Source organism: Pan paniscus, chromosome 6 (assembly GCF_029289425.2).
Source record: "Pan paniscus chromosome 6, NHGRI_mPanPan1-v2.0_pri, whole genome shotgun sequence".
In the NCBI taxonomy this organism is placed as follows: Eukaryota; Metazoa; Chordata; class Mammalia; order Primates; family Hominidae; genus Pan; species Pan paniscus.
In genome coordinates this window covers 179,091,851-179,105,468 of record NC_073255.2, presented here as the reverse complement: position 1 = coordinate 179,105,468, position 13,618 = coordinate 179,091,851, and the positions used below count along the sequence as shown (strand labels likewise).

At 43.5% G+C, this 13,618-nt stretch overlaps 1 protein-coding gene and 1 gene segment (V, D, J or C); both read right to left on the bottom strand.

Annotated features, from left to right (window-relative positions):
• Window positions 1-3,109: 3,109 nt before the first annotated feature.
• Window positions 3,110-3,609, bottom strand: LOC100970285 (T cell receptor beta variable 3-1-like). The segment is given in 2 exon segments: window positions 3,110-3,402; window positions 3,519-3,609. Coding segments are annotated over 2 exon segments (342 nt in total).
• Window positions 3,610-9,456: 5,847 nt separating this feature from the next.
• Window positions 9,457-13,007, bottom strand: LOC100992744 (uncharacterized). Its single transcript, XM_055115263.1, has 5 exons — window positions 12,612-13,007; window positions 11,306-11,322; window positions 11,121-11,194; window positions 10,508-11,034; window positions 9,457-9,550 (listed from the first exon to the last, which is right to left on the bottom strand). The coding sequence occupies exons 1-4, from the start codon at window positions 13,005-13,007 to the stop codon at window positions 10,649-10,651; spliced, it is 873 nt and encodes a 290-aa protein (XP_054971238.1). The 3' UTR covers window positions 9,457-9,550; window positions 10,508-10,648.
• Window positions 13,008-13,618: the final 611 nt, after the last annotated feature.

The following is a 13,618-nucleotide window of genomic DNA, read 5'->3' as shown; positions in this document are numbered from 1 at the left end:
CATAAGACATTCTAAATTTTTACTCAACATAAATTGTCTATGTCTGTGTCTGGGCACCATGGCAACCCCTTATCTCTACAAAAATTAGTGGAATGTAGTGGTGCCTGTGTGTAGTCCCAGCTATTCAAGAGGCTGAAGTGGGAGGATTGCTTGAGCCATGGAAGTCAAGGCTGTAGTGAGCCATGATTGTGTCACTGCACTCCAGACAGAGCAAGACCCTGCTCCCACCACACCCCTCAAAAGAAAAAAAAAAAAAGGAAAAGAAATGAAACGAAATGAAACAAAGAAAAGAAAGAAGAACAGAAAATTGTCTATGTCTGGATCCCTAGTAATGAGCAGAACAGACAGTATCCCAGCCCTCTTGAGTTCTTGGGCCAGTCTGACTTGTTCAACAAATACTTCTTGAGCAACAGCTAGGAGCAAGCAGAAAATCACCAACATTTTCACCCCCAGAATTCTATTTGTGTAGGGCAATTCAACATATTCAGAAAACAACTAGAGAATAAAAATATATCTTACATAAAGTTTGAGAAATGTAATCAGTATGTCATTGTTCAATCACTTCATATATGTGATGCCATATTTCCTCATATATTAAATCAGGAGAACTGAAATGAGATGATCTCTAAAGCCCTGCCATTTCTAAAATGTTAGAAACCACATTAGTTCATCAGTTCTGTGGAGAACTTTCCAACTAGGAACCAGCTGGATGACTTCCTATGGGTCTTCTGTACCTCACTGCATAAGCTATTTATGCTTTGTGACCAGTTAAGAATTGGAATATCATCAATTTTCTTAAAAGGTACTTTTATGCCAATATTGGCTTTTCATTCTAGAGCATTTGAAGATACAAATGAACACAAATAAACACAAAAATGAGATGATTCATACTTTCAAAGTGATTTTTACCATCTATTTATTGTTGTATTACATCAGTGTTACCTTTTCATGATGATAATTATAATTGTAGGCATGAGATTAGGGTCGTAAATCTATGTTATATGTAAATCTACACGGGGCTGAGGGAAGATACTTATCCATGATTTAAGTCAAGGATTTATAATTTAGATTTGTTTTAACCTGGGGATGTGCTCAGTCAGGAGGAAAATTGTAGCATTTTCTAATGTAAAAATTTCATCAGATTTTCAATGTGGCCCATAAAACAAACAAACAAAAAATGTAAAGCATGTAGATTAGAATTTAATGGGGTTGAGTATTCTCCCCCTCAAGAGGTTACATATAGGATCGATCTCTATCCTGCTACAGTTGGAGATATTCTATTCACTAGATAAAAACCTAAAATTAGCCTTATTTTAAACACTAGTATTATTACCATTAAAATTGCTTCCATTGGTATCTACTTCAGCAAGAAAACACTTTGGCCCTTCTACAAAGAAGTAGAACAAATTTGAATGAGTAAAATTTTATTGCACTGTTTGGCTCTCAATAAGTAAACCAAATTGCAAAGACAATTTTAAAAAAGCAATAGAATTTAAACTGAAAACTTGAATAATGGTGAAAGCAAAAGGTTTAATTGTCCTGAGGACAATAGCTAACATAAGCATTTCCCACAACAAGGGGTAGTGACCAGAGAGTTCAAGTGGTCTGAATTAGGGATGGATCTAAGAAGGAAAATGATCTCAGGACCATGTGAATTGCAAGAAGAGTGAAGAGTGGAATGGTAAATATGACGAAAAGCCAAGTAAACATATTTATATAAAATGGAAGTAGTATATGTGATTGAAGATAAGAGGACATAACTGACTCCAAGACAGCTGGGATTTAGGACACAGAGTACTACAAAGGAGCCTTGAGAACCTGTGTAAGAAAATCTTTTTTCATTTTTTATTTTTCTTTCTGGGCCAGGTCCTAAGTTGTGTATGCAGAGGGTGGCACTCCCGAAGGCCCAGAAGAGAACAAACTCTGGAAGGCTGTAGACATGGGCAGGGATGTCAGAAGATACCCGGGGCCGGAAGGCAACGACATTCAGACCCAGTGAGAGTGGAGAGTCATGGTGGGTACACTGTGATTCCCACTAAGACCCTGGAAAGGCCATGCACTAGCAACGATGACCACATGCTGGGGCTCCCTAAGAGGGAGGGCAAAGCTGAAATAGACCCTAGCAAGTCCTGCATTCAACCCTCCCAGAATAAAACCCAATACATTTCCAAGAAATAACATAATGCAGAGCCTCAAGCCTATATTGTCCACAATGCTTCACATCAACCCTTTCTAATCTTTCATGTAGGATATTTAGAAGTCTCCTAATCATTCATGCCACCCAAAAATCTATCTCCTTTCTGATCCATACTACTACCAGTGTTCCTCTACCAAAATATCAGTTTCATCATGTTGTTTCACTTGGAGTAGGATCAATGGCTCACCACTGCCTAGAGATTTGTGTCCAAAGTCCTTTCAGGTCTCCCAATATCCCCAGTCATCTGGCTATTGCCTGCTCTTGAGGAGAGTTCAAGATGACGTTCATCAGAATTGGGAGAGACCCTTGCTGGTCACCCTTCTTGAAGAGAAGGAGCCCACACGCACAAGGCTGCCTCCACCAGCGTCTCCTCAACACTTTCCAGTTTACCTATTGCCATGGAATTTCATGCCTCTCCAAATATTTTTCTGTTGAATAAAGTACTTACTGATCATCAAAATTGTCTCTTGATCTTGGAAATATTTCCTTCCCCCTCCTTTATGCTTGTGCTCATCAACCATTTTTAGCAATCCTGTGTTTTTTCATAATGTTATATAAAATATGTACCAATATGTGCCACACAGAAAGAAAAGAAAGAGCTTCTCCCATCAGTTAAGATCTTCAGTGCATGGGACAGGCTCTTTTTTGTTTGTGGAGCCCTAATACTTTAGTGGCTTTGTTGTGAAGCCCTGCTGTAGCTGATAAACAATTCTGTGAGACTTTTGTGTGCATAAAATGGAGGACTTCTCCACTGGGTGCACTAGCTGGCTGTACTGCAGACTGAAACTCCATCAGAGGCCATCAGGGAATGGAGACCGGAGCCTTGGGTGCAGGTGCACACATGGCCCACAGCTTCCTGGCTGAGCCAGGAGGTTTGTGCACAGGGATGCAGTGACTTTACAGGGCTGTGTCTTAGCTGCTGGCACAGAAATACACAGCAGAGTCACCAAGCTCCAGGGATTTGATGTGAAGATCTAAATGAGCTTTGTCTGGAGATTTAGGTGAGAAGCGATTTGGAACTGTTTCATTTATAATGAGCTCCTTATTATTGTAGCTAAACATTATCTTCAGAAATTTCTTAGAGTCCTGTTTATACCAATACATAGTATCATGGCCCAGATTTTGTTCACATTTAAGGGACTTGTCATTTCCCATCTGTGTGACCAGGTATTTTGGAGTCTGGGAAACAGCTGTGTCCAAGGGACCTGCAAAGGAAAGAAGCAGAATTCAGGCAAATCCTAGGAGACGGCCTGCTGTTGTTGTCATGGTGAAAAGGCTTAGGGACTCCAACAGGATCTTGTCACCTGGGCCCGGGACTCACCTGCTTGGAGGAGGCAGAAGGCCACACAGCAGAGGAGCCTGCAGCCCATGGCAGAGTGAGGCAGATCAGGCAAGGCCCAGGGCAGGATTCTGGTCTGCAGTGGTGAGAAGACTAGGCTGTGGTTTCCACTGCCGCTGAGAGGTGTTGCGCCAGTGAGGTCACAGCCTGTAATCATTCCTCGATTCCCAGGGTCTCCTCTAGCATGGCTCCTCCCTTTCATGCCCTGCACTTGCTCCTTTAAAGGAGTTTTTGGAATTTCTGGGAATAATTGAGAGGGTGGAATTGTGGCCTCCAGGATGTGTCTCTGACAGTCATTCCTGGGCCAGCAGCCCCCTCCCTCCCTGCTCCTTCCTGGGGATCTGACCACCTCCTCCCTTCCTCTCCTTTTCAGGCCCTTCTCTCAGAGTCAGCTGGTTTCCTCTCTGGATCCTTTGCTTCCCCTTCACAATGACGCAGGACATTAATTTGCTCTCTTGAATCTTTGCTCACTTGAAGGTCTCATTAATGATCAGTGGTCCCCTTGATTCAGGAGAGATTGGCCTGAGATTTCACCTGAATACCAGCCATAGCCACCTACTCCACATGACTGTGACGCTAATGCAGAGCAAACCCTGTTGAAGCGTTATTATTGGGAGTGAACTGCAGCCCTGCTCCCTGTGATGTTCTTATCTGTCCAAGGGGCAGATTTATGAGGAAACAGGAGGCTGCTGGAAAATATGCAGACACCATGTGCTGGGAAAGAATGGCGATGAAGGTCAATAACACGGCAGTCAGAGAAAACAAAAGTAGTTGACGGTATTGCCCCTTGAGTTGTCTGCAGAGAATTCTCCTTCTTGGTACGAAGTTTACAACCAAAGCTTATTGTGGGGTTTCTCAATTTCAGCACTACTGCCATGTTGGATCAGGTGATTGTTTGTTGTGGGGAGCTGTCCTGTGTAGGGAGGATGCTTGGCGGCATCCTTGGGCCCTACCCACCTGATGGCAATGTGACGACAGAAAATGCCTTCGTGTTTTGTGAATTATCTCCTGTTGAGGACCACAGTCCCCTTTATTCTTGCCCATGGTACTCCTCTCCTCTGCCAGCCATCAACCACCCAACCTCGGGGGTGTGGCAGGGCTGCAGCTCCTCCTACTCTGGTCAGCAAGGTCCAGCACTCAGACCTCAGTGCCTCAGTCAGTGGCCCCAGGGCAGGAACCTCCAGGAGGAAAACCAGCGACCAGCACTGCCAGAAAGGTATCACACACACACACACACACACACACACACACACACACACACACACTTTGGTAGTGTTGTCATCTACTGGTGAATCCCCTGCAAAGACAGACCTTGATGGTTCATTTGTGATTTACTAAACACAGAACTTGAACTAAACAAAAGAAAAATGACCACCATCCTTCTTGGAACTTCAAGCATGCTTTATTTGTTTATAGTCACTGAATGGCTACTTAGTGCAAAGCATGAGTAAACAATATTCTCACTCTCATGATGCTTATAATCCAATAGGAGCAAAAACACATTCACACATTACTTGTAGACTAAGAATATGAAATACATGTTACATGGAGGCCAGCAAAATAGTTACTATTTACATTTAAATACTTTTTTTAAAGCATCCCATTTCCTGATCTATGAAACAATAGGCAGAAATAAATAATTTTCAACACTCTGTCTAGCTCTACAATTCTGTGAACATAACCAGGTACCCCCGTAGTTGTGGGTCTTATTCAGTACCTACCACATTGCACCCCACAGCTGACATGGGAATCTTTTCAAAGAAGGAATGGGTAGGGAGGGAAGGTAGTGAAATGACAAGAGGCTACATTCAAAGGTGATGATCATAACTACGTAAAGATGTAACCATTCTTAAAGAGTAGACTTTAAATAAATATGTATTTCACTATTTTACGCAAGAGTTTTTACCAAATCAGACGGACAGCGTCTGGGAGAGGCACTGGAATGAAACTGATAGAAAGAAACTCGCCTCATATGAGGCAATGTTAGTTCTGGTTGTTGTTTTGTTTTGTGTTTTACAGGAGACATGAAAAGCAAAAGTGTTTTATTGTCCATCAAGAATTGTCTAGACCGGGTGCAGTGGCTCACGCCTGTAAACCCAACACTTTGGGAGGCCAAGGTGGGCGGATCACGAGGTCAGGAGATCGAGACCATCCTGGCTAAAACGGGGAAACCCCGTCTCTACTAAAAATACAAAAAAAAAAAAATTAGCTGGGCGTGGAGCGGGCGCCTGTAGTCCCAGCTACTAGGAAGGCGGAGGCAGGCCTGAACCCGGGAGGCGGAGCTTGCAGTGAGCCGAGATCCTGCCACTGCACTCCAGCCTGGACTACAGAGCGAGACTTGGTCTCAACCAAAAACAAACAAACAAACAAAAGAATTGTCCAAAGGATAAGAAGGACAAATAAATTGATTATGTACGTATTTTCTGACAGGGCCAGCCATACTGGAGAAGGGGAAAAAAGCTACAGAAAGGAGAGAGGATAGACGCTGGGATCCCTGGGAAGAGCCAGGCTGCCGACAAGAAAGTCAAAGAGGGAAGACAACATAATAATTTTATCATGGAGATAACTTAATCCACAAAAAGGTGGAGAGTTGTAGGGGCAAAAGGAGTGAGACAGAAAGCTGCAGAAGAACTAGAACACGTCGAACTGAATGATACCAGGATGCATATTTTGAACATGGGTCATATTTTTGGCTGTCCAATATTTAAACCCCATCTTATATTTGAGCAATTCCCCAAAGTTTGGGTCTTGGCGGGAAAAGCAAGTGTGTTGACATGTTTATAAGCAAAACCTTCCACCCTTCTAGAACCAAACTCTCCATCTCTGCCTCTTCTTTTTCACTTCTCATGAGAATATCACTCCACCTGGCAGAGTTGTCTCCCTCTTCCAGCTCCCCAAGAACGCACGGGAAATCTGTCCTGTCTCCTCTGGCGGAATAGAATGGATGAACAACCTCTTGTGTCCAATTACGTCAAATTTAGTTTCCTGAGCAGGGTCTTAGGAAGATTTCATTTCACCTGATTCTGTTTCTCTCTTCACACATGCTCAACACTGGGTTTCCAGGTTTGCAAGGGGACGAGGGCCATGGTTTCACTTCCATTCTATCAGCTGGCTGCTAGTTACTCGAGACTCTGACCCTGATTTAAAAAAAAAAAAAATTATTTCATGATGACAAAAATACAAAAGTCAACATTGCATATCAGCTCATGGGATCATATCCCTGCAGGTTGACCAGCAGCTGCCAGTTTTCCAAATGAAATTCAGACCAAAATCAGATAAGACATCCTGTCTCAGGCCAGGTGTCCCTCACCTTTGCAGAGCATCAGTTCATGCTATTTGCCTGTTAAGCTATTAAAATCTCGCTTGTTCACTTAAAACATTTACATTTATTATTTCTATTCTTATGTGAATCACAAATGTTTAACCCACAGTCATTTTTTAGCAACAATTAACATAAATTCAATGCAATGCCATGATGGATAGAGATTATTTATTAACAATGAAAAATGATTATACCTCATCTTATTTTTGTTACTGAGAAGAAGTTCTAGATTTTTTGTGAGGGTAGGAATTTCAAAAGTCCAGGGGGACCCTGCCTCTCCAACCCTACGTTAGTTAGTCACTTTAGATATTTAATATTGAGCTTAGAAGTGTGTGTTTCGCATACTCTGGTTTTAGGACTTTAGCTGATTTGAAAATGGCCCATACTACAGAAAGTTAAGAAATTTAGATTCTAGCATGTAGAAATGAGATTCCTATCTTCAATACCTTCTTTTGTTCCATTCCAAAATAAACTGCAAAATTAACCTCCACAGGACAGCTAATGGTCTTCCTGTTAAACTGTTTGGCTAGACTTTCACTTCTGGGCAGCATGCTAGAATATGCATAGTAGAGTATAGAGATATTCTGAAGCTCCCTCCTGCTGAATAACTAGAGCCTATAGAAAATGTATCTTTGCTGTATTTTTGGATTTCCAAGAAGTAAGGGGAATTCCAAATGCTTTTTGAAAAGGCGAAACAGGAGGCTGTAGTCAAAACAAAATGAAGAGCCTGTTTCAGATGTGCATCCTGGAGGTCTGTCCATGCCACCTTCTTTCCCATCTCCAGGTGTTTGGCATCATCTTTTGATATCTGGACAAGTCTAGCTTCCATGGGTCTTGGTAGACAGGGATAGATATTGAAGCTGGAAGCTGGAAGGGAGTCTGGTGAGGCTGTTTTGATAGAACCATTTGCTCAGACCCAGGAGACGGGTTTCCTATCCTTCGAAGAAGCCCTTGGTCCAAGAACTTAGAGGAACATTCAGAAGAGGAAAAAGAAAAAAAAAAAAACCCTTTCTAGCTTAGGTCTTTCATCATTTAGAGTCAGGAGAATGGTGCTCCAGGTATTCTTTGGTCTGATAGGTAGATTTCCCTTGGTAATTACTCTCTTTGCAAGATCCCTCAAGGAAGCCCTGATTTGTCAGGCTCACTGCCCAGGTTCCAGGAAGTCATTTCATGGCAGGATTGAGCTGGAGGAGAGGCCCAGCATCCAGAGTCTCTCTTATTCCTCTCAGGAAGAGTTCCTCCACCGGCATCTGCTTGTGAGCTCTGCTCTTTCCCAGCTCAAATTCTCTCCCTTTCTCATCCCATGCAGGGTCACATGCAACAAATCTGGCAGTCTAGGCTCTTTGCTATATCAAAAACACCTGCACAGCAAGGCAAATGAATAGTCTATATTTATCCTCTCACATTTCAGCATTAACACAGCTTCTGCAGACCACATTTTCCTCTGTTGTAAATAAACCCAATATTTCTTTTAACTGTCTCCCATCCTGAGAATGCTCTGCCCTTCCTCTGAGTTCCCTTAATCTCAGTAGAGTCACAGCTCCTCCTTGTGGTAAAAGGTCAAACGTGTCAAGACTCTGTCCCATGGTGGACCAAAGGCAGAAGGGTAATAGAACTCTTAGAAATAGAGATAATCTGGCCAGGAATGGAGGCTCATGCCTGTAATCCCAACACTTTGGGAGGCCGAGGCGGGCGGATCATGAGGTCAAGAGGCCAAGACTATCCTGGCCAACATGGTGAAACCCCATCTCTACTAAAAATACAAAAATTAGCTGGGTGTGGTGGTGCACGCCTGTAATCCCAGCTACTCTGGAGGCTGAGGCAGGAGAATCGCTTGAACCCCGGAGGCAGAGGTTACAGTGAGCTGAGATCGCCCCACTGCACTGCAGCCTGGGTGACAGAGTGAGAATCTGTCTCAAAAAGAAAAAAAAAAGGGAAGGCAGAGAGGTTCACTCCTTCCTTTCTTCAAGATACTTCTACCTAAAATAAAAACATAAAACATTGCACCTCACCTTTAATAAATATAGAAACTGGCTTTCAGAGTTAATAGACTGATTTTTTGCAGAACAACACTCCCACCAAAAACAACTAGAAAAACTTAACAAAATATAAAAATAAACGTTTGAAGGCACTTGGAGCTACTGAGGCAATAAGAACTTAAGGGATTGGGATCTCAACGAGAAAGGAGAGATCTAACACCACTTTTGCCTCAAGTCATTTGCCAGTTTTATATCGTTGGCTAAGTAGCTGAGAAGAAAAGGGAAGACTGAGGGTGTAGCAGGCTTTGAGGAGCATCCAGCACCTTTCTGGTCTGGAGAACATTTACGTTCAGTGACTACTGAATAGGAGAGGAGGCTGGCAAAGACCCCAGTCCTTGGTGCTGGGGGTAGAAGCAGGGATTGACTGAAAATGAGCACGAAGGAACTTTCCGGGTGGGGAAAGATGAAATGTTTTAGAGCTGGATCACGGTGATTGTTGCACAACTCCACAAATGTATCAAAATTCATTGAATTGCATGCTTGCAATGGGCAAATGTTATGTTATGTAATTTACAATTTAATTTAGCTGTTAAACTTCAGACATCTAGTTGGAACTTACATGGCTAAGAGCAAAGGCGAGCAGCCATCATGCAGGCTGAAGCTCAGGTCTGATCCAGCTCATTCATCAGCTCAATTAAGGTGATCCGCCCCTGCTACAATTCCCAGCAGAAGCAAAAGTGAATCATTTGAGGAAGATGAAATCATTCAGAGCCTCAAATTATCTCTATAGTTTTTATATACAATATCCGGCATTCAAGTAAATTACTAGTTGTATGAGAAAACAAAATCACATGCCCAGAAACCAAACAGAGAAAACAGACGAAAGAAATAGACCCAAACAGATGCAGATGTTAAAGTTATCAAAAACTGGGTTTTAAATAACGGATGTTAATATAGTCAACAAAGTAAATGACAAAATGTAGAATTTTAGCAGACAACTGGAAATTGTAGCAAGATTTAAATGGAAATTCCAGAACTGAAATATACAAAATACCTAAAATTTAGACTTCAATAGGTATGTTTAAAAGAGGAATAATTTCTTAAATGAAACTCAAGAAGTTAATCTGGCTGCTTCAGGTTAAGTTGAAAGTGACAAATTCATTCCTGCCTCTGCCTCTAGGTGTCTCTTGACTTTTGCTGCTGAATTCTGTTCCTGCACTGCCTTGCTTTATTCTGGCGATTCTCATGCTGGTCTAGAACTCTGTTGACCTTGAAATGGTGTGAAATATTAGACTCCATGTTTTCTACTCTCTTAACTTGTTATTTTGTGAGCTAGCATCATTAGCCCAAATGCATCACACCAGGTTCACAGGGTCATCAGAAAGTTCTGCTCTTGACCACATGCTGAGCAAGAGTCATTGATAGTTGAGTTCTTTGTACCAAGCCCCTTCTGCTTCTGAAGATTTCCGTGAGCACCCTCTATATTCTCATGGAAATACCTGAACTCCCACTCAGGAATCATCTCGCCACCCTAGAAGTTAAAATATGTTTTCCTAAGCAACTAAAACAAAACAATTCTAATAAAAATGGCCAAATGGGAATGAGGAGAAGATATAAGTTACTTGGTTGTGTACAATTCTCTCATATTCAGAGCCCACCATCACACTCACACTCTGTAGTATCTGTAAACATTCTTCAAATCCTACAGTGTCTGGTCATTTCTGCCCAAGATATCTTTGGTAATTTAATTTCAGATATCTGTCTATTTGGAGACAGCTGCAAGAACAAACCCAACCAGAGACTTCCTTTTCTTAGGCAGGAAGTGGGAGCTGGCGGCTGGGAGGGAGGCAGCTCTGTGAGGGATTTTGCACAGGCTGGAGTTGTCTTTGCAAGGCTGTGGCTTCACTGCTGGCACAGAAGTACATGGCTGAGTCCTCCAGCTTTGTGGACCGGATCTTCAGAGTGAAATTTGATCCATCAGGCCTTTCAACTGAGAATTGATCATCGAATATTTCAGACTTCTCTGAGATTTCATTATTATAAAAGGAAACCAGAAACTCGACTTTCTGCCCCAAGATTTGTCTGTACCAATAGAAGTATAAGTGATTAGAGATGGGGACACAGCGCAAGATCACTTCCTGTCCCATCTGTGTGACCTGATGGCTGGGAGTCTGGGTGACTTCAGGTTCTGTGAGTCCTGTGAGAAAAGAAGAAGATTAAGAGAATGGTTTAGAATTGTCAGGTAAGTTCAAAGCAAGAATTTCCTAGAGTCTAAGCATCGACCTGCTTTCAAGAGACTAAAAATTGCCCAGCATAGGAGCCAGGTATCCATGGCAGGATCACAGCAGGAATGAGGCCTTTACTAGCTCAGGCATCTGGTCCTGTGGAGGAAAGGAGGGGCATTTTGAGCTCCCATGGCCCCACAGGCAAGGTCTGGCAGAATTACTGGTGTCTCTGGCAACACCCACCATCCCTGGAGCGCCCTCTATAGGAGAGAGGAGGGAGCCTTTGTGTTGGTGCAGAACCTGACAATGCAGGGCTGTGCTCAGCCCCTGGGGTCTGATGGTGTGTGCAGGACTGAGGGCCATTAATTAATAAGAGCAATGCTGGAAAATATGGGGGTCAGCAAGGTAACCCTGAGTACAAAGTCTGGCTCAGAAATTCCAGGAGGTCTTGTTCTCTTATTACCTGCTGTGAGTAACAATTCAGGTACAACAGACTCCACGGCTGATAATGAATGCCAAGAAAACTTGGTATTAGGATTAAAGAGATAGAAGGAAAAAGAATCAAGTGTGAATGTTTTAAATCCTGAGTGGAAGAGAGCAGCCAACAAGAAGTTGAAACTCTGCACATGCCCCAGGGAGAGGGAACTAGAGAACAGTGATCCAAACCCCATGGGGAACTACTGTCCTCAGGGTGAGGCAGTGATAGAGCCACCTGAGGAGGGGATTGGGTATTCTTTAGTTTTTCAAAAAAAAAAAGAAAGAAAGAAAAAGAAAAAGAAAAGGACCTGCCGGGCGCGGTGGCTCACGCCTGTAATCCCAGCACTTTGGGAGCCCGAGGGGGGCAAATCAAGAAGTTAAGAGATTGAGACCATCCTGGCCAACATGGTGAAACCCTGTCTCTACTAAAAATACAAAAATTAGCCATTCGTGGTGCTGGGCGCCTGTAGTTCCAGCTACCCGGGAGGCTGAGGCAGGAGAATCACTTGAATCTGGAAGATGGAGGTGGAAGTGAGCCAAGATCGCGCCACTGCACTCCAGACAGTGAGACTCTGTCTCAAAAAAGAAAGAAAAAGAAAGAAAGAAAGAAAAAGAAAGAAAGAAAGAAAGAAGAAAGAAAGAAAAAAGAAAGAAAGAGAGAGAGAGAAAGAAAGAAAGGAGGGAGGGAGGGAGGGAAAGAAAAGAAAAAAGAAAAGAAAAGGAAAAGAAAAGAAAAGAAAAGGGCTGACCCTACATATTTGGAGCTGGGATGAGGGCTGAAATCCAGGGTCTAACTTGAGTCAAAAGAAAAGTCAAAAAACGGTCCATATTGGAAGGTGGATTGGTGAGGCCAGAGTGTTAAATACCTCACACAACATTTCCCAGAGGCACAAACCCACTGAAAGATACTTGGAAAAACTTAAACTTGACGGCATCTGTCCTACATTCAAGTTCAGGCACAGTCTCATTCAAGACAAACTCAGGCCACAGGCTGCAGGAGTCTGGGCAATTTAGCATTGCCACATCCAATAAATGACAGTATTATGATCTGAGATGTCTGCTGAGGTCTTACGGAATGCTGAACCGAGTGCTGAGGCTCAGCTGGATGCGTTGCCCCCACGGCTTTCTGATTAGATCCAGGAGGTTTGTGCACAGGGAGGCGGTGACTCTGCAGGGCTGTGTCTTGGCTGCTGGTGCAGAGATACACAGCTGAGTCTTCTTGCTGCAGCGCGACCACATGAAGGTATAAGCGAGAGCTGTCAGGGCATTCAGGTGTGAAGTGATTTGGCACAGTCTTGTTTTCAATGAATTCCTTACAGTTGTAGTAAAACATGAACTCCAGGGATTTCTTAGCTTTCTGTCTGTACCAATACATAGAATCATGTCGCAGATGCTCACGTTTCATTGTCCTTTTACTCCCCATTGCTGTGACCAGGTATTTTGGTGTCTGGGTAATTCCAGTATCCATGGAGCCTGTGAGAATAAGAAGCCAAATTCAGACTAAGCCTAGGACAGAGTCTTCTAAAGCAGTTCCATGAAAAAAGCAAAAAATTTAAGGACAGAAATGTCCCACCTGTGCCCAGGACTCACCTGAGACAATGGACCACACCACAGTGGAGACTTCAGCCCATGGCAGGGTCACCCGGGGCACAGGCAGGGGGACCCTGTGTCTCCCTGCTCTGTGTCCTTGTCGTCTGGGTGTGCTTCCCTGGCCCTGAGACAGGGGCTGCTTGGGAAGTCTCTGCTCCTGTTGGTGTCACTATTAGTGTCTACAGCTCACACTTCCTCTTTCCTTTCCAAGCTTGACACTGGCACCTCAAGAGGTGGGTTTAGACTAGCTTCTCAGGGCCAGGTGTGCAGGGCGGGTTCTTTAGACAGTTGCTTTTTTCTTAGCAGCTGCCTGCCCTTCCCACAACGAATGAATGGGTCTCCCCTTCCTCTTTCTACTTATGGTTCCCCTCCTCCCTAACACACAGACCCCTTCCCTTTGGGCAGATGCCTTCCCGATGCCTGTCTTGGACCCAGGATGAGCACACTCTGGTTCCCCTCCCTCATCTCGGTGAATTCCAGGAGGCCACC

Bases quoted from the DNA above. Each gene is read 5' to 3' on its own strand.
- LOC100992744 (XM_055115263.1), bottom strand. From the start codon at position 13,007: ATGGATACTGGAATTACCCAGACACCAAAATACCTGGTCACAGCAATG. The intron at 11,035-11,120 runs GTCGATGCTTAG...CTTTTCTCACAG, and splicing joins TTTTAGTCTCTTGAAAGCAG to GACTCACAGAACCTGAAGTC.